This window comes from Hippoglossus stenolepis, chromosome 1 (assembly GCF_022539355.2).
Source record: "Hippoglossus stenolepis isolate QCI-W04-F060 chromosome 1, HSTE1.2, whole genome shotgun sequence".
Lineage (NCBI taxonomy): Eukaryota > Metazoa > Chordata > Actinopteri > Pleuronectiformes > Pleuronectidae > Hippoglossus > Hippoglossus stenolepis.
This window is the reverse complement of record NC_061483.1, coordinates 32,696,134-32,715,514: the sequence shown is the minus strand read 5'-3', so window position 1 is coordinate 32,715,514 and position 19,381 is coordinate 32,696,134. Positions and strand designations below refer to the sequence as shown.

Genomic DNA, 19,381 nt, shown 5'->3' with positions numbered 1-19,381 from the left:
TTTGTGTAAACCACACTTGGCCTACATGTGCCATCAAACCCTGAAGCCGCATGTTCCCCAGGACTCCGTCTCCCAGGGGCCATTAAAAACCAGAGCAAGGAACTCAGTCTCCCAGCAGGCAACAACTTCACACAGAGGGGTGGAAAACCCCCCAGGGACACAGGTTTCAACTCCCATTGGTCACTCTGGACCCCATGACCTGTGAGGTCACCGGGCCAATATAAGCCAGGTTCTCCAGCTTCTTGCTCGATCTCTCTCTTGCTAAAACCCCTCTAAGGAGAGAAGGCTGTTGAGCCTCTTCTGCCTCTTCCTACGATCCTTCCACAGGAGGGAAGGCGGTGGAGCCTCTTCTCCAGCTCACATCTTCTCTTCCCATCCAACTCTTCGAGAGGAGCACAAAGGTGCAGCTTCCAGCTCATCTCACCAAGGAAACCTCCTCGCCCTCCAAGCTCTACCAACGTCCTAGCAGCGACTCGATGTCCTGCTGGCAAACTTCAGCAACTGAACTGAACTCAACCGAAACCAGCAAGACGACACAAAACTGCGAACTGCACAGCAACTTCCGTTTTCCCCTTTCCACGGACTGGTAACACAACTGGGCTTAATAATTATACTAGGCTAAGCAAGACTGTTTATTCGATTCTGTGTGAGGTTTATAAGTTTGGTTTGTGGTGTTGTGATATTTTGGGTACAAGTTATTGAGAAAGTAATGTTAGTCTGTTATGCTCTTCACAGTCTTTCGTTGCATCCAATCTAGTAACTTCCTCTAATTTGGCACACACACAGACACACGCATAACTCCTCACCTCATTATCTCTACAGGTCGTAAACATTCCAATAGGTGGGGGAAGGGTGTTATCTCTTTGGCCAGCCACCATCTTGAAAGCACGCTGACTCACACAGACACACACACATGTATACACACATACCTATCTTTGTTTAGCAATTAGACCGTTAGTAATTTGTGTTTTTATACTTTATTATATTCATAATAAATGTTTTTCTTTCACAAATGTTTTTCCATTAATGTTGCATAAGTGAATTTCGCCAACCTCTACACTGTCAAGAACCCCATATCTTTCAACTTAGCTAACTATCTATATGGTAATTTTGGTTATAGTTATTAATTTAATTGTTAATCAGAGTTCCAAATTTGTAGTTAGAACCTTTATGAGACTTAATCAATAAATTGGCTATCTTTTCCCTTCCTTTGAAGGGTGGTGCCCGAGGTAACTTTAATCAATTAAAGTTATTATTTAATATTAATAATAAAATATTAATATTTAATATTTTTATCTTGATAACCAAATTTATTGAATGCCGAAAGGCACACCATTTTATGGTATCACGTTTGATGCATCATGGCACAACATTAATGGCGTCCCTGGGTGGACAGAGTACAGTTGGCAAAAATTCATAATTATGTAACATTAATTAGTAATTTTTATTTTTAATAATTTTTTCCAACATTAATGGCGTCCCTGGGTGGACGGAGTACAGTTGGCAAAAATTCATAATTATGTAACATTAATTGTTGTTATTTAATTAGCAATTAGTAATTTTTATTTTTAATAATTTTTTCCAACATTAATGGCGTCCCTGGGTGGACGGAGTACAGTTGGCAAAAATTCATAATTATGTAACATTAATTGTTTTTTCCTCTTCCATTTTTGGCTAACATAAATGGTGCCCCCGCATGAGGGAGAGTACAGTTGAAAAATTCATAATTATGCCATATTAATTTGTTTTCATTTTCGGCAAACGCCAGAAATAAGTGGAATTTTGAATTTTCAGTCAAGCCAAAGGTTTGAATTCAATTCCACTAGTCTGCCACCGGAGTAGACATTCAACCGTATTTACAAACAAGTGCATTGTGGTGAAATTTAATTTATTCATAAATTAAATGTTTATTAATAATTAATTATTCATAACTACCATTTTAGGTCCTCATAGTGTTACGCTAAAAGATTGCTATCGTTGCTAATAACTCCAGTTGAATATTCGTTGTTGAAATTTTAAGAATTTCTTTTAACATTTGAATATCACATATTCAATGTTAACTGGTCAAGCTGTGAAATTTCCTGTAACTGTTAAGTGCTTTTGAATTAAGACATAGCGTGCCACCGGCCCTATGTAACAGAGCTTGTACCTGGCTGTTACTGCCAAGCATATCAGCCCAAGTTGGATAAGAGAACCTGAGAAAGAGCCACAGCGTGCTTCCAGCCCTGTGAATTTATAGAACCCCTAACTGTTACTGCCCTGCATATCAGTTAGTGATTAAAAGTTTGGTGAACTGTTTAATCCACCATAGTTTGGTTAGGCTAGTGTACGACCAAATCCACACTACCAGGTGTCTGCCAGTGCAACACCAAAGCCAACCACACTGCTTTTTGATTTATAAACTTGTAAATCTAATTTTCAATTTCAGAACCAACAATGGAGAACCCCTGTGTAGAACAATTTGTTTTTTCCATAGCACAGAGCCTGACCCCTGGCTATCCTGAATTCATCAGTAAGTTGAACTTCAGTGAGTGTAATAAAGAAATAGATTCTCTACTTAACGACAGGGGTGATGCACAAACAGCATCAAAGGGTCCATTGTTGAGATGCATGATTCTAAATTTCCACAGGCAAATCAACCTTGCCTGTCAGAGCAAAGCAGCTGTGGAACAGGAGGTAAATGCCCTAAGAGCGCAAAATGCTTTTCTTTTCCAGGAGGTTCAAACTGCTAGTAAGAAAGCCCTGCACTATTTAGGAGACCTGCACTCAGCAGAGTCAGATCTCATTTCACACAAGGAGGAATTGTTAAAACTTAGATTAGAAGGCCCGGCCTCACATCAGTTTTTGAACCAATGCGATTCTGGTTATTCCGATTCACACTCCTCCGATAGTGTACGGTTAACTCCCTCTTCACTCCCAAGATGGGACAGAATCCCATCCGACCCGAAGTCTTTGGGAATTAAGTCACCTCCTGATCCTCCACTGACAGGAAGAGGTAACAGCTTCCTAACTTCCCATCTCCTGACTCTGATACTGACATTGATGACATATGTAGTTTATCTTCAAGAACACATTGTGCCTCATATGCTTCTCATCCACGGATGCATGACACATTTTCCGTGCACAACTCTCCAAAGGGGGGACTTCAACCTTTCAGGATGTTTTAGCACCTCCCCCTCAACCAGAGAGACCTGCAGCAGGTGATGCACGTGCCCGGACCTCACAGTGTCCGCGCTTTGATTTGCTTGAGTTTCTAGCTAAAGATATTGAACAATTTGATCCAGACAACTGTGATAACAACATTGATAATTACTTTAGAGAACTAGATCTCAGCTTAAGTGATGTGCCAAATGCAACAGAAAGAGAGAAGGTTAGACTTGTGTTAAAAACCAGCTCTACAGCTGTTCACAAGTTAATTCAGTCACTTCCTTCCAGTGTCACAAGTAACTACACAGAGCTCCGTCAAGTACTAGTCGAGGAATTCTCTTCTACTGCTGACGAGATCACATCCATTGTTACAGCATCCCAAATTAAACAGTCACGTCGCGAAAATCCCAAAGATTATTTTCGACGTTTGAGGCATGTTTATTTTCAGGGAAAGAACGCACCAGGCCTAGAAGAAAATCCCACCTTCAAGTCCATGTTCTTACGTAACTTACATCCATGTATACGCACACATGTTGTACTGATGACACAGCAAGGAAAACCTTCAATGCAGCAGATCAGAAAGATGACACAGGTGGCTTGGGAAACTGTTATCACTTTCAAGGCTACAGTAGGTGCAACCGAGCCCGTCAAAACAAACAGCACGGTGCCAAATTCATCCGCTGCCTCAAAACTTCACCCTCACAACAAAACGAAGGGGGGTGACAACAGGCAGCGTAGGGACACAGAGCGTATCCGCCATGTCCGCCAACTTCCCAGAGATAGGCATTCCCACAGTAGAAGCTGTAGGAAGCCATACTCTGAAATTCTGGCTCAGACAACTGACCACTGCTCAGAAGATGACGACAGCGTCTCTGAGTACAGTTTAAAATATGGTTATGACCGAGCACACAGTGACAGCGCCTCTGAAGTCCTCCTGGACTCTGGCTCCCCAGAGCGTTACGGCCCTGAGCCACGACACAGGCGATCCAGAGCTCGCTCCTCAAGGCCATAACCAACACAGTTAACTCCTGTACTGACAGTAGGTATTAAGTTTCTTGCAGTTAATAGGAAACCTGTTTTGTTAGCAACAGCAGCAAACTTCAAAACCTAAATTCTGATTAAACTTATATACCACTGCCAACTTTGTAAATATGTTTGGATCGACTACTTTCCATTTCATAATAATGAAGTCCATACCACATGTTAGGACATTAGCATATTATTACAGAAACAATGATACAGTCATTTGGATTTGGAGACTTTGAAAAATTATGACAACCTTCCGCAGGAAAACCTGCTGAAGATTAAAATTGTTAAGTCTAACAGATCAGACTGAGTACTACATTGAGTAGGATTCCATGAGTGAACAAAACTCTTGGACATTCCAAAAATGACCTTATCATTGTACGTGCCACTCTCTTTGCATCTTATCTTACAATTTACAATGTCTCATTTCTTCCTTTTTCTCCCTAATCTAGTGAAGAGCACAGGTTATTCATATTGTACTGTCATTGTAATCTGAATTATTTGTCTAATTTGAATCTTGCTTAGCCAAACTAGATAGTATACACAAATGCCCAGATGTGACAATCCAAATGAACTGACAATTGACTTTTCCAGCTTTGGACTAAACATGTTCAAGTTCGCCCTCAGGAACCCACGTCAGGTGCGATCCTGAGAACGAAGGGGGGATGTTGGGCCATGGTTTTGTGTGAAACCACACTTCGGCCTACATGTGCCATCAAACCCTGAAGCCGCATGTTCCCCCAGGACTCCGTCTCCCAGGGGCCATTAAAAACCAGAGCAAGGAACTCAGTCTCCCAGCAGGCAACAACTTCACACAGAGGGTGGAAAACCCCCAGGGACACAGGTTTCAACTCCCATTGGTCACTCTGGACCCCATGACCTGTGAGGTCACCGGGCCAATATAAGCCAGGTTCTCCAGCTTCTTGCTCGATCTCTCTGCTAAAACCCCTCTAAGGAGAGAAGGCTGTTGAGCCTCTTCTGCCTCTTCCTACGATCCTTCCACAGGAGGGGGCGGTGGAGCCTCTTCTCCAGCTCACATCTTCTCTTCCCATCCAACTCTTCGAGAGGAGCACAAAGGTGCAGCTTCCAGCTCATCTCACCAAGGAAACCTCCTCGCCTCCAAGCTCTACCAACGTCCTAGCAGCGACTCGATGTCCTGCTGGCAAACTTCAGCAACTGAACTGAACTCAACCGAAACCAGCAAGACGACACAAAACTGCGAACTGCACAGCAACTTCCGTTTTCCCCTTTCCACGGACTGGTAACACAACTGGGCTTAATAATTATACTAGGCTAAGCAAGACTGTTTATTCGATTCTGTGTGAGGTTTATAAGTTTGGTTTGTGGTGTTGTGATATTTTGGGTACAAGTTATTGAGAAAGTAATGTTAGTCTGTTATGCTCTTCACAGTCTTTCGTTGCATCCAATCTAGTAACTTCCTCTAATTTGGCACACACACAGACACACGCATAACTCCTCACCTCATTATCTCTACAGGTCGTAAACATTCCAATAGGTGGGGGAAGGGTGTTATCTCTTTGGCCAGCCACCATCTTGAAAGCACGCTGACTCACACAGACACACACACATGTATACACACATACCTATCTTTGTTTAGCAATTAGACCGTTAGTAATTTGTGTTTTTATACTTTATTATATTCATAATAAATGTTTTTCTTTCACAAATGTTTTTCCATTAATGTTGCATAAGTGAATTTCGCCAACCTCTACACTGTCAAGAACCCCATATCTTTCAACTTAGCTAACTATCTATATGGTAATTTTGGTTATAGTTATTAATTTAATTGTTAATCAGAGTTCCAAATTTGTAGTTAGAACCTTTATGAGACTTAATCAATAAATTGGCTATCTTTTCACTTCCTTTGAAGGGTGGTGCCCCGAGGTAACTTTAATCAATTAAAGTTATTATTTAATATTAATAATAAAATATTAATATTTAATATTTTTATCTTGATAACCAAATTTATTGAATGCCGAAAGGCACACCATTTTATGGTATCACGTTTGATGCATTATGGCACAACATTAATGGCGTCCCTGGGTGGACAGAGTACAGTTGGCAAAAATTCATAATTATGTAACATTAATTAGTAATTTTTATTTTTAATAATTTTTTCCAACATTAATGGCGTCCCTGGGTGGACAGAGTACAGTTGGCAAAAATTCATAATTATGTAACATTAATTAGTAATTTTTATTTTTAATAATTTTTTCCAACATTAATGGCGTCCCTGGGTGGACAGAGTACAGTTGGCAAAAATTCATAATTATGTAACATTAATTTTTTTCCTCTTCCATTTTTGGTTAACATAAATGGTGCCCCAGATGAGGGAGAGTACAGGATGAAAATCATAATTATGCAATATTAATTTGTTTTCATTTTCGCAAACGCCAGAAATAAGTGGAATTTTGAATTTTCAGTCAAGCCAAAGGTTTGAATTCAATTCCACTAGTCTGCCACCGGAGTAGACATTCAACCGTATTTACAAACAAGTGCATTGTGGTGAAATTTAATTTATTCATAAATTAAATGTTTATTAATAATTAATTATTCATAACTACCATTTTAGGTCCTCATAGTGTTACGCTAAAAGATTGCTATCGTTGCTAATAACTCCAGTTGAATATTCGTTGTTGAAATTTTAAGAATTTCTTTTAACATTTGAATATCACATATTCAATGTTAACTGGTCAAGCTGTGAAATTTCCTGTAACTGTTAAGTGCTTTTGAATTAAGACATAGCGTGCCACCGGCCCTATGTAACAGAGCTTGTACCTGGCTGTTACTGCCAAGCATATCAGCCCAAGTTGGATAAGAGAACCTGAGAAAGAGCCACAGCGTGCTTCCAGCCCTGTGAATTTATAGAACCCCTAACTGTTACTGCCCTGCATATCAGTTAGTGATTAAAAGTTTGGTGAACTGTTTAATCCACCATAGTTTGGTTAGGCTAGTGTACGACCAAATCCACACTACCAGGTGTCTGCCAGTGCAACACCAAAGCCAACCACACTGCTTTTTGATTTATAAACTTGTAAATCTAATTTTCAATTTCAGAACCAACAATGGAGAACCCCTGTGTAGAACAATTTGTTTTTTCCATAGCACAGAGCCTGACCCCTGGCTATCCTGAATTCATCAGTAAGTTGAACTTCAGTGAGTGTAATAAAGAAATAGATTCTCTACTTAACGACAGGGGTGATGCACAAACAGCATCAAAGGGTCCATTGTTGAGATGCATGATTCTAAATTTCCACAGGCAAATCAACCTTGCCTGTCAGAGCAAAGCAGCTGTGGAACAGGAGGTAAATGCCCTAAGAGCGCAAAATGCTTTTCTTTTCCAGGAGGTTCAAACTGCTAGTAAGAAAGCCCTGCACTATTTAGGAGACCTGCACTCAGCAGAGTCAGATCTCATTTCACACAAGGAGGAATTGTTAAAACTTAGATTAGAAGGCCCGGCCTCACATCAGTTTTTGAACCAATGCGATTCTGGTTATTCCGATTCACACTCCTCCGATAGTGTACGGTTAACTCCCTCTTCACTCCCAAGATGGGACAGAATCCCATCCGACCCGAAGTCTTTGGGAATTAAGTCACCTCCTGATCCTCCACTGACAGGAAGAGGTAACAGCTTCCTAACTTCCCATCTCCCTGACTCTGATACTGACATTGATGACATATGTAGTTTATCTTCAAGAACACATTGTGCCTCATATGCTTCTCATCCACGGATGCATGACACATTTTTCCGTGCACAACTCTCCAAAGGGGGGACTTCAACATTTCAAGATGTTTTAGCACCTCCCCCTCAACCAGAGAGACCTGCAGCAGGTGATGCACGTGCCCGGACCTCACAGTGTCCGCGCTTTGATTTGCTTGAGTTTCTAGCTAAAGATATTGAACAATTTGATCCAGACAACTGTGATAACAACATTGATAATTACTTTAGAGAACTAGATCTCAGCTTAAGTGATGTGCCAAATGCAACAGAAAGAGAGAAGGTTAGACTTGTGTTAAAAACCAGCTCTACAGCTGTTCACAAGTTAATTCAGTCACTTCCTTCCAGTGTCACAAGTAACTACACAGAGCTCCGTCAAGTACTAGTCGAGGAATTCTCTTCTACTGCTGACGAGATCACATCCATTGTTACAGCATCCCAAATTAAACAGTCACGTCGCGAAAATCCCAAAGATTATTTTCGACGTTTGAGGCATGTTTATTTTCAGGGAAAGAACGCACCAGGCCTAGAAGAAAATCCCACCTTCAAGTCCATGTTCTTACGTAACTTACATCCATGTATACGCACACATGTTGTACTGATGACACAGCAAGGAAAACCTTCAATGCAGCAGATCAGGAAGATGACACAGGTGGCTTGGGAAACTGTTATCACTTTCAAGGCTACAGTAGGTGCAACCGAGCCCGTCAAAACAAACAGCACGGTGCCAAATTCATCCGCTGCCTCAAAACTTCACCCTCACAACAAAACGAAGGGGGGTGACAACAGGCAGCGAAGGGACACAGAGCGTATCCGCCATGTCCGCCAACTTCCCAGAGATAGGCATTCCCACAGTAGAAGCTGTAGGAAGCCATACTCTGAAATTCTGGCTCAGACAACTGACCACTGCTCAGAAGATGACGACAGCGTCTCTGAGTACAGTTTAAAATATGGTTATGACCGAGCACACAGTGACAGCGCCTCTGAAGTCCTCCTGGACTCTGGCTCCCCAGAGCGTTACGGCCCTGAGCCACGACACAGGCGATCCAGAGCTCGCTCCTCAAGGCCATAACCAACACAGTTAACTCCTGTACTGACAGTAGGTATTAAGTTTCTTGCAGTTAATAGGAAACCTGTTTTGTTAGCAACAGCAGCAAACTTCAAAACCTAAATTCTGATTAAACTTATATACCACTGCCAACTTTGTAAATATGTTTGGATCGACTACTTTCCATTTCATAATAATGAAGTCCATACCACATGTTAGGACATTAGCATATTATTACAGAAACAATGATACAGTCATTTGGATTTGGAGACTTTGAAAAATTATGACAACCTTCCGCAGGAAAACCTGCTGAAGATTAAAATTGTTAAGTCTAACAGATCAGACTGAGTACTACATTGAGTAGGATTCCATGAGTGAACAAAACTCTTGGACATTCCAAAAATGACCTTATCATTGTACGTGCCACTCTCTTTGCATCTTATCTTACAATTTACAATGTCTCATTTCTTCCTTTTTCTCCCTAATCTAGTGAAGAGCACAGGTTATTCATATTGTACTGTCATTGTAATCTGAATTATTTGTCTAATTTGAATCTTGCTTAGCCAAACTAGATAGTATACACAAATGCCCAGATGTGACAATCCAAATGAACTGACAATTGACTTTTCCAGCTTTGGACTAAACATGTTCAAGTTCGCCCTCAGGAACCCACGTCAGGTGCGATCCTGAGAACGAAGGGGGGATGTTGGGCCATGGTTTTGTGTGAAACCACACTTCGGCCTACATGTGCCATCAAACCCTGAAGCCGCATGTTCCCCCAGGACTCCGTCTCCCAGGGGCCATTAAAAACCAGAGCAAGGAACTCAGTCTCCCAGCAGGCAACAACTTCACACAGAGGGGTGGAAAACCCCCCAGGGACACAGGTTTCAACTCCCATTGGTCACTCTGGACCCCATGACCTGTGAGGTCACCGGGCCAATATAAGCCAGGTTCTCCAGCTTCTTGCTCGATCTCTCTCTTGCTAAAACCCCTCTAAGGAGAGAAGGCTGTTGAGCCTCTTCTGCCTCTTCCTACGATCCTTCCACAGGAGGGAAGGCGGTGGAGCCTCTTCTCCAGCTCACATCTTCTCTTCCCATCCAACTCTTCGAGAGGAGCACAAAGGTGCAGCTTCCAGCTCATCTCACCAAGGAAACCTCCTCGCCCTCCAAGCTCTACCAACGTCCTAGCAGCGACTCGATGTCCTGCTGGCAAACTTCAGCAACTGAACTGAACTCAACCGAAACCAGCAAGACGACACAAAACTGCGAACTGCACAGCAACTTCCGTTTTCCCCTTTCCACGGACTGGTAACACAACTGGGCTTAATAATTATACTAGGCTAAGCAAGACTGTTTATTCGATTCTGTGTGAGGTTTATAAGTTTGGTTTGTGGTGTTGTGATATTTTGGGTACAAGTTATTGAGAAAGTAATGTTAGTCTGTTATGCTCTTCACAGTCTTTCGTTGCATCCAATCTAGTAACTTCCTCTAATTTGGCACACACACAGACACACGCATAACTCCTCACCTCATTATCTCTACAGGTCGTAAACATTCCAATAGGTGGGGGAAGGGTGTTATCTCTTTGGCCAGCCACCATCTTGAAAGCACGCTGACTCACACAGACACACACACATGTATACACACATACCTATCTTTGTTTAGCAATTAGACCGTTAGTAATTTGTGTTTTTATACTTTATTATATTCATAATAAATGTTTTTCTTTCACAAATGTTTTTCCATTAATGTTGCATAAGTGAATTTCGCCAACCTCTACACTGTCAAGAACCCCATATCTTTCAACTTAGCTAACTATCTATATGGTAATTTTGGTTATAGTTATTAATTTAATTGTTAATCAGAGTTCCAAATTTGTAGTTAGAACCTTTATGAGACTTAATCAATAAATTGGCTATCTTTTCACTTCCTTTGAAGGGTGGTGCCCCGAGGTAACTTTAATCAATTAAAGTTATTATTTAATATTAATAATAAAATATTAATATTTAATATTTTTATCTTGATAACCAAATTTATTGAATGCCGAAAGGCACACCATTTTATGGTATCACGTTTGATGCATCATGGCACAACAATAACATACATATTATATAATGATTGATATGTTTCTCCACATCATACATTCTTATTATTGTTTACATTTTTGGTTTAGCCTGTCACTTTTCTTCTGGTGTGACTGAAACAAAGTACTTTGTTCTAATCCTTGATTATCCTTCACAATTATTTACTACCTCTCAAAAATCAGGTACACTGGCATTCTCAGACAACATCAGTCAATATCTGAACACATATATATGATAAAATATTTCAGTTTAGGAAAATAGGTGAATGACAAATACATTGTAAGGCCATTTAAATGGTAAACAGACTTTTGACAGCCAATATTATTATTGAAATGATTCAGTGATGTATAATATTGAATCAGTCTGCTCCACAAATAGCCTTCTCACCAATATAAACAGATATCCAGCTCACCAATGTCATTGGTCTTCCTGGGAACCAGCCGGCGTTCAAGGCGTACCATCTTGATGGCGTCTAGTCGGATCTCGAAGATGTTGTTGATTAGAGCCAGGAGCGGGGCCAGGGGAAACGCAGCCACAAATATGGTGGTGAAACTGAATTGGAGAGCTGTAGTGCAGAGAAATTTGGGTTTTAAGTCAAAAGATGAATATAACACAAGAAGATGACTAGGTAGCACTTTATAATAACTACACAGTATGAAGCATTAGTAACTAGTGAATTCATAATGTATAAAGTACTGTTCCTACATTAGTAGACATGAGTAAGTAATTCATAAACACTACAGTACATTTTTATTCTTGATTAATAAGTTCATCTAAAATAAGATAAAATAATTAAATTGTCATACTTTGTAGATGATTTACTAACCTTTTCTAAATCAAATATTATATAAAATACAAATCAGTTATTTAGGAGTTGTAAATAGTTAATAAGATCATTTAGAAAGGGAAAATACATGGAGCATTTATACATGGAGTTGGATATGTGTGACGTTCTCTATATTGCTCTGCTGCTATCAAGTTTAACAGGAATTTAACAATAAACACAAGTGAATTATTTACACTGTTACATATGCACCAATGGTTAGTGAGTTAATTAAATCAAATCATAATATACATTATCTCAAGGCACTTTACATGGAAGGTCAACCAAATGAGATTGAAAGGCCAGCAGTACCTGGTGACTCAAAAAAGTCCCCGTTTCTTCTCAAGTGAAAAAGGAAACAAACACAATACAAAGTGATACAGAACCTATTTATTGCAAAATGCAATATTTGAGACAGAAAATTACATACACTCAACACATGATCCGCCAAAGTAATATAGAATATACAATTATTTATTGCAATGAAACTCCAGAAAACAGCCTCACACAGAAAACACAACTGTACCACTGTACAGTAAAATTGAAATAAATCTCTGCAATCTTTATAAAAAAGATATAAAAGAAAAAATCTTAATTACAAAAATCTTTATCAAGATCTTTATAACATATACTTATAACATATACTTTCAACAAGTAAACAGTTACATTTACAATACATTTGAAACATTTGAAACCGTTTCAGTGCTAATCTATGCCAGGACTTGGTAATTACAATGATTTAACGGCAGCAAATTTACTAGATCCTAGGTCAGCCTACTCTCCTACCCCAGCATGACAGCTCTATTTTTTTAGGGGCAGCAGCTTTCCAGACGCCTTATAGGCAGTGATTCTTTCCTCTATTTCTCGGTTCTCCTGAGCTGCCGTGGTGCGCTGTGTGGCCAACACACTGAGTTTCATCTGACTTATACTAGCCAGGTGCAGCAACGAACAGCTCTGCGATTGGAGAATTGCCGACCACGGTGTTCCAGTCCACCCCGACATGCTTGAAAGCAGCAGACACATTTTTTTGTACCAGGACACCACCTGTTCTGGTTATTGGGCTGCAATGTTATCCACTGCCTTTTTTATATTATACTTGCACCCATACTCTTTACACAACCATACACTACAGTAAAAGTAGGCTTATAAGTCAAGCACTTCAATCAATGTAACCTCTAAGAGACCTAAATGTAGATGTAAGAGCCATTTTGTTATTGTTTTGTTTTGTTAAACCTCTCACCACCAGAGGGGAGTAGTGCTGCTGTCAATGAGGCAAGAGGTTGATATAATCAGGGGGGTTACTTGACACAGGTGTTCCTGGTAAGAAGCAAACAGTTTTCGACCGTCTGGTAATGGCTGTGAAATGAATGTTTGATTTGTTTTGTCTATATTTTGGGGGAAATAGACTTATCAAAGAGAAAGCGGTTCTGCTCTTTTTATCGTGGAAACCCTGCCGATTGTAACCAAAAAAATCACCTATGTTTTGTAAACTGGACACTTCATAATTTTTGCACGCGTCTAAACAATTAATCAGCAACCGTTGTTGCTTCTTTTGATTGGCAACTGGGTCACTACAGTAGATATAGTTTACTAGGTAGTTCCTCTCTATCCAGAACACGATTTGTTATGGTATAACCATTTACATACTTGTACAAACAACAATCATTGTCATCAATGTCACATCATGTAGGACCAGCCAGGAGAGGAACAATTATAGCTTAGAGCAAAGTTAGGTAGGAGGAAAAACAAGTGAATGCAAAGGGACTAAAGTAGCATTTTCTCCTCTCTGATGTGTCTTTGGATCCATTTTCTTTGACTCCTTCCCATACTTTTTCCCGTTCCCCTTCTTCTTCTTCTTCTTCTTCTTCTTCTTCTTCTTCTTCTTCTTCTTCTATTATGAGGATGTGTTAGAGGAGGAGTCAGACATATAATCAAGACAAGATTTCAATGAGCTGTCACAAGACAAATCTGATGACAAGGGAATTGCCTGGTTGGAACTGCCTGTATTCTTCTTAAGAGCTGTCAAAACAGATATACAGTACTACAAACATAAGGCACACAGCACATGGCACAAAGCAAAACATGTTTGCATGCATACCCTACTAGCATGCAAAGCTAAACTCATAAACTCATCATCTGCCCCCTGCCCAACACATACACACACACTCATGCACACAAGCCCCCAACCCTAACCCCACTCCCAACACAACATATACACACACACACACACACACACACCCACACGCACACATCCACCTCTTACTGATTAGTTCTTGAGTTTTTTAATGTCTCTAATGTATTAAATGTTTTAAATTATTTTCATCAAGTGAATCCTTCCTCCCACCCATGCTTCCATGCTATGATTCCATGCTTCAGACGTTTCACTCACCCTCTTTCTTTGAGTAATGTAAAGTGAGATGGCTCTGAGATGAAGAATTTCATTCCTGAATGATCTTGCATTATTTCAGTATATGACAATAAACTAGAAACTAACTATTCTACTAAGAACCAACTGTACTATAATTTGACTACACACTGTGACTTACCTGATGCCAACTGCTCTTTCAAGTTATCTTTTTCTTCGGTCAGCTCATCATTCTCCTTTTGCCACTCTGCCCTCAGCTTCCACATCTCCAACTCATGGGATCTCCTTTTGTCTGCCAGCTGTGCATGGACACACCTAATAGAAGTAAAATGTGTTGTTTACTTTTTTGTGCCGCGACACAAGCGCAACGGCGCCATGCATTTCCAATAAAGGTGTTTGGATCAGAGTAGCTTTGCTATCTAACATCCCCCCGCTCACGAAGCATACATCGGCTAGAAAAGGAGAGCCATTTTCACAACTTTGTCTTTGTCATAATACCGATAATTCACAGGTATATTGGGGTATTAAACAATAGACAATATATTTTGTTTCCTATGAAATCCCAAGACATTAAGTAACATTACATAGTAGTACGTTCGCTCTACTACTGAGGTGACATGTTTGCCTGCGCCTGTCCCAGGGCAGTAATTGTACCAGCAAACAAAACAAAACAAAACAAAAAACATACTCACCCCTAGTGCCACTGACGGGCCTCTCTGCCAATGTTTCCATCTGAATGTTGGCGTTCTTTTTACCCTGGGTCCAGATGCCTTTTCCGTTGAAGTTTTCCATTTCAATCAATCAATCAATCAAATTTTATTTGTATAGCCCATATTCACAAATCACAATTTGTCTCATAGGGCTTTAACAAGGTGTGACATCCTCTGCCCTTAACTCTCAACAAGAGTAAAGAAAAACGACTTACTTTCACACTGCTGATTCTAAGTAAACGTTCCTTAGCTTGTCCCATGTTGACGACGCAATGAAAGCGGGAATGTTATTTATTTTACAGAAGGTCAGGCGGCTTCATTCAAGCGAAATGTGCTTTTGTAAATCAAGTCACTTTAACAGACATTGACCAAAGTGTTGTTCAGATAAAATAGGGGAGATACATAAAAACTAAAATTATAAGACATTGAACGATGGGCAAACTGTACAATTACGCAAACCTTTCTCTCTATATTGAGCATTCAAAAATAACCTTTTCTAGTTTTATCGAATTGTTGTTTTATTTATTTCATAACTTTGCTGTATGTCTTATTTAAACCAAATCGAAGCAAATGTATCACAAACAATGGGCAGATTCACAAGGCTAAAGAAGCTGAAAACAGTAGGCCTGTCTTATGTTACTATTCTTTTTAAATAGGATCTGTAGGAACAAGAAGTGCATAGGGGCAAGGGCAAAACAAATCTCTGTCAGGCACAAGTCGATCTTCAGTCATTCAAAGGTCTCCTTCAGTAGCCTAATAGCCTTTAATAGCTGAATACATACCATTGGTTCACTACATAGGTATACTTTTCCCCCCAATTTGCATAAACCACATATATGCATGCATAGAATTGTTGAATTTTTTTAGCATTGAAATAAAAAAATGTTTTGCGCTTATGAAAGATTTACATGATGGATGACAGCACTGCAGCCAGTTCAGCAACTCTATCTAGAATGGCAAAAAAAATTTGGGACATCTGTGTGACAGCAGTTGAGAGGATGAACGAGTTCTGATCTCACTGCGTGTGTCGCTCTGAGCGAGTGAGAGGGGGCGGGTATGGGTACATGGACGCGGTCCTTCTGCGCATGTGTTACGGGTCCCAGGATTGGTACCACAGCAACAAAGTATGTCTGTAAAATACAGCATGAATGCAGCAGCAATAAAGACACGGAGCATTCAGTTCATCATCCAGACTGCATCTGGCATGTGGGCGGAAGTTTCCCCCAAAGAGACAGTACGGGGTGCAACTGCTCCCGTGCCAACCGTTCCACCTGAGTGCTGCTGTCATTTACTGATCTCTCCATAATGCATATGAAACATTCACCCACGTGACTATCACGTATATTACAGTTGCAAAAATTACTATTAAAGTAATTAAATCAAATATTTTGGGGCATACCACACATGCATTAATGCGTTTAAAAAATGAACGCGTTAATTCCACAAATTAATCATCCCGAGTTAACGCGTTAATTTTGACAGCCCGAATATATATGTATACTTTACATACTGAGAGGTAATAGTATAATAAGGACACAAAGAAATCTATTTTTTTCACAACTATTTAACATTTCCTTCCCAAAACAGAACAACTTCCGTTGGTGACCCTTCACAATAAAAGTCCCATACAGATACACTGCTTATGATGACAGAAACACAAATTCACTGACCAACCTTCAACAATAAGGCAACTAAATAAAATGGCTTGCATTAATTATTTTTAAATACCCAAACGTGACACTAAAAACTAACTGGATATAGTTGATGATAATAATAAATATTTTAGTTCATTAGCAATATTATTAGCTATATATTGATTGTCGCGTGTCTTTTTCCTTCAATAGTATTGATAATCGTGAAAAACGTGAAACCGTGATATTTCTCCTGACAATAATCGTGGCACGGAAATTTTATATCGTGACATCCCTACTCCTGTTATTGCTGTAAATTTTTGTATTAACCCATTCATCCTGGACCTGAGGTGTCTCTGAGCACCACCGTCTTATATGTGAAAGACAAACTCCAGAGGAAGTGAATGACAGTTCAGCTAAAGCTGGACAGCAACCAGATGGCCAGATTGTGAGTGCATATGCTCCCACTCTGGACTCACAAGAGGATCTAAGGGGGCTTTTTACACCATTCTAGACAACATCCTGTAAGGCAGACAGGCAATTTTCTCTTATTAAACTTGGATAAAACAGATTTTTGAATACTTGGCCCTAAACACCTTTGAGAAACATCATCTAATGATATAGCTGCGCTAGATGACATTCCCCTTGCTTCCAATGAAACAGTCAGGAAATTGGGAGTCATCTTTAATCCCGATTTTTCCTTTGATTCTCACTTAAAACTAATTTCTAGGACCGCCATCTTTCACTTATGTAACATCTCAAAGATCATGTCCTGTCTCAAAAAGATGCAGAAAAACTAGTCCACGCCTTTGTTACATCCAGACTTGATTATTGTAATTCCTTACTAGCAGAGTCACTCACCTACAAGGCCCTTAATAATATGGCACCATCATACCTTAAAGAGCTCATAGTACCATATCAACCTACAAAATCACTGTGCTCCCAGAATTCAGGCTTACTTGTCGTCCCTAAAGTCTCTAAAAGCAGAGCAGGAGCCAGAGCTTTCAGCTATCAAGCTCCTCTCCTGAGGAATCATCTCCCACTTTCAGTTCGGGAGGCAGACAGCCTCTCTTCGTTTAAGAGTAGGCTTAAAACCTTCTTTAATGATAAAGCTTATAGTTAGAGATGGTCCAGGCTTGTCTTAGACCTGCTCTTAGTTATGATGCTATAGGTCTAGAAGGTCGGGGGACACATGACACTCGGAGCTTCTCTTCCCAGCTTCTCCTTCCTATTCTCCCTCCTTATCACATCAAAGAAATGAATGTCTCATCAATACATGTTACTGACTTTACTTCTTCACCGGAGTCCCTATGCCTTATCGTTCGCAGATCGAGGGCCCCGACTGCAACCACATCGTGGATTATGATGGTGGATCGCATATCAGAGATCGTGATCGTAATGGCAGATCCTGTATCGTGTAGGCCTCTGATAATGGTGGTGGACCATGGTCGAGGTGGCAGCTGATGGTGGATACTAATGGCGGCAGTGGATCATTATGGTGGACTATGGTGGCATCCGATCGTGATGGTTGATCCTGATTGTGGAGGCTGCTGATCGTTTGCTATGATTATAACAAGACTGCTTGATATACAATATGTCTACTCAGATACTCTACCATTACTGACAATAATCCATCAATTCATTAACCTCCATTATGCTACAAACTGTTTCTTCTATTCAGTGCTGTAAACCCTGTTTTTTTCTTATGTTCTCCATTACATGTGGCATCTATTCTGTTCTATTACATGTGGCATCTATTCTGTTCTTTTTTCCCTGTTAAAAGTTTTTTTTGTAGTTTTCCTTACTCTTGTTGAGGGTTAAGGGCAGATGATGTCACACCTTGTTAAAGCCCTATGAGACAAATTGTGATTTGTGAATATGGGCTATACAAATAAAATTTGATTGATTGATCAGCTGCCACCAGCTGTTTCCCTGGAATGTGAGTGATTTTGTACCTGAATCTCATCATCCTCAGCCTTATGAGTATTCTTGTATTCTTGGAGGTAAGTCATTGAGTGGTCGGGAGCCTAACAAGGAGATCATAGGCTTCTGGTCTGTACGCACAGTGAAGTCCAACCCCAGGAGATAGGCGCTCAGTCGCTCGCATGCCTAGGTTACGGCAAGGGCCTCTTTCTTGAGTGGGTGTCAGGCTTCTGGATATGTACACCTCTGGTCTGTATTCTCCATCTAGATGTTGCTGCATTAGCACTCCTCCAAGGCCATATAATGATGCATCTGCGGACACAAGAGGTTCTCTTTTCGAGCTATACTGCACCAAGACAGTTGGGGAGCTGAGCTCCGTCTTTACTTCCTCAAAGGCCCTCTTTTGCTCCATGTCCCATGTCCACGTGCTGTCATTATTTAACAGGACTCTCAAAGGCTTTGTGAGATTGGGCAGGTGAGGGGAAAACTTGCCGAAGTAGTTTACCATCACCATAAAGCTTCCACATTGTGAGGTTCTGACATGTTTAAAAGGTTTTAGTTTTGTCTGGGTCGGCCTCAATCCCTTGAGCACTAATTTTATGTCCCAGAAACTTCACTTCATTCACACCATGTTCCAGACATGATCCAGAACCTCATCCTGGACTATTATAACAACTTCAGGTTGAGAGTCCTGAGGATCAACAACATCTGCCTGGCATCGGCTGGAGAAGGGCATAATCACTGGCTGCACAATCTCAGTGTCACTCTTCTCCCTGGCTATGAACATGATTGTCAAGTCAGCGGAGGTGGAATGTAGAGGCCCCCATAAGAGCGTTCATGGACGGTGATGGAAACATCTGCTCCTGGGTGCAGATGGCTCCTTCAA

General features: G+C 40.5%; 1 protein-coding gene across 1 annotated transcript in view; it reads right to left on the bottom strand.

Annotated features, from left to right (window-relative positions):
- Positions 1–19,381, bottom strand: part of LOC118106041 (anoctamin-9) — a 207,854-nt gene that overhangs the window by 78,584 nt on the left and 109,889 nt on the right. The window contains exon 20 of the mRNA XM_047339454.1: positions 11,456–11,608. Within this exon, the coding sequence (XP_047195410.1) occupies positions 11,456–11,608 (153 nt within the window). The remainder of the gene's footprint in view (positions 1–11,455; positions 11,609–19,381) is intronic.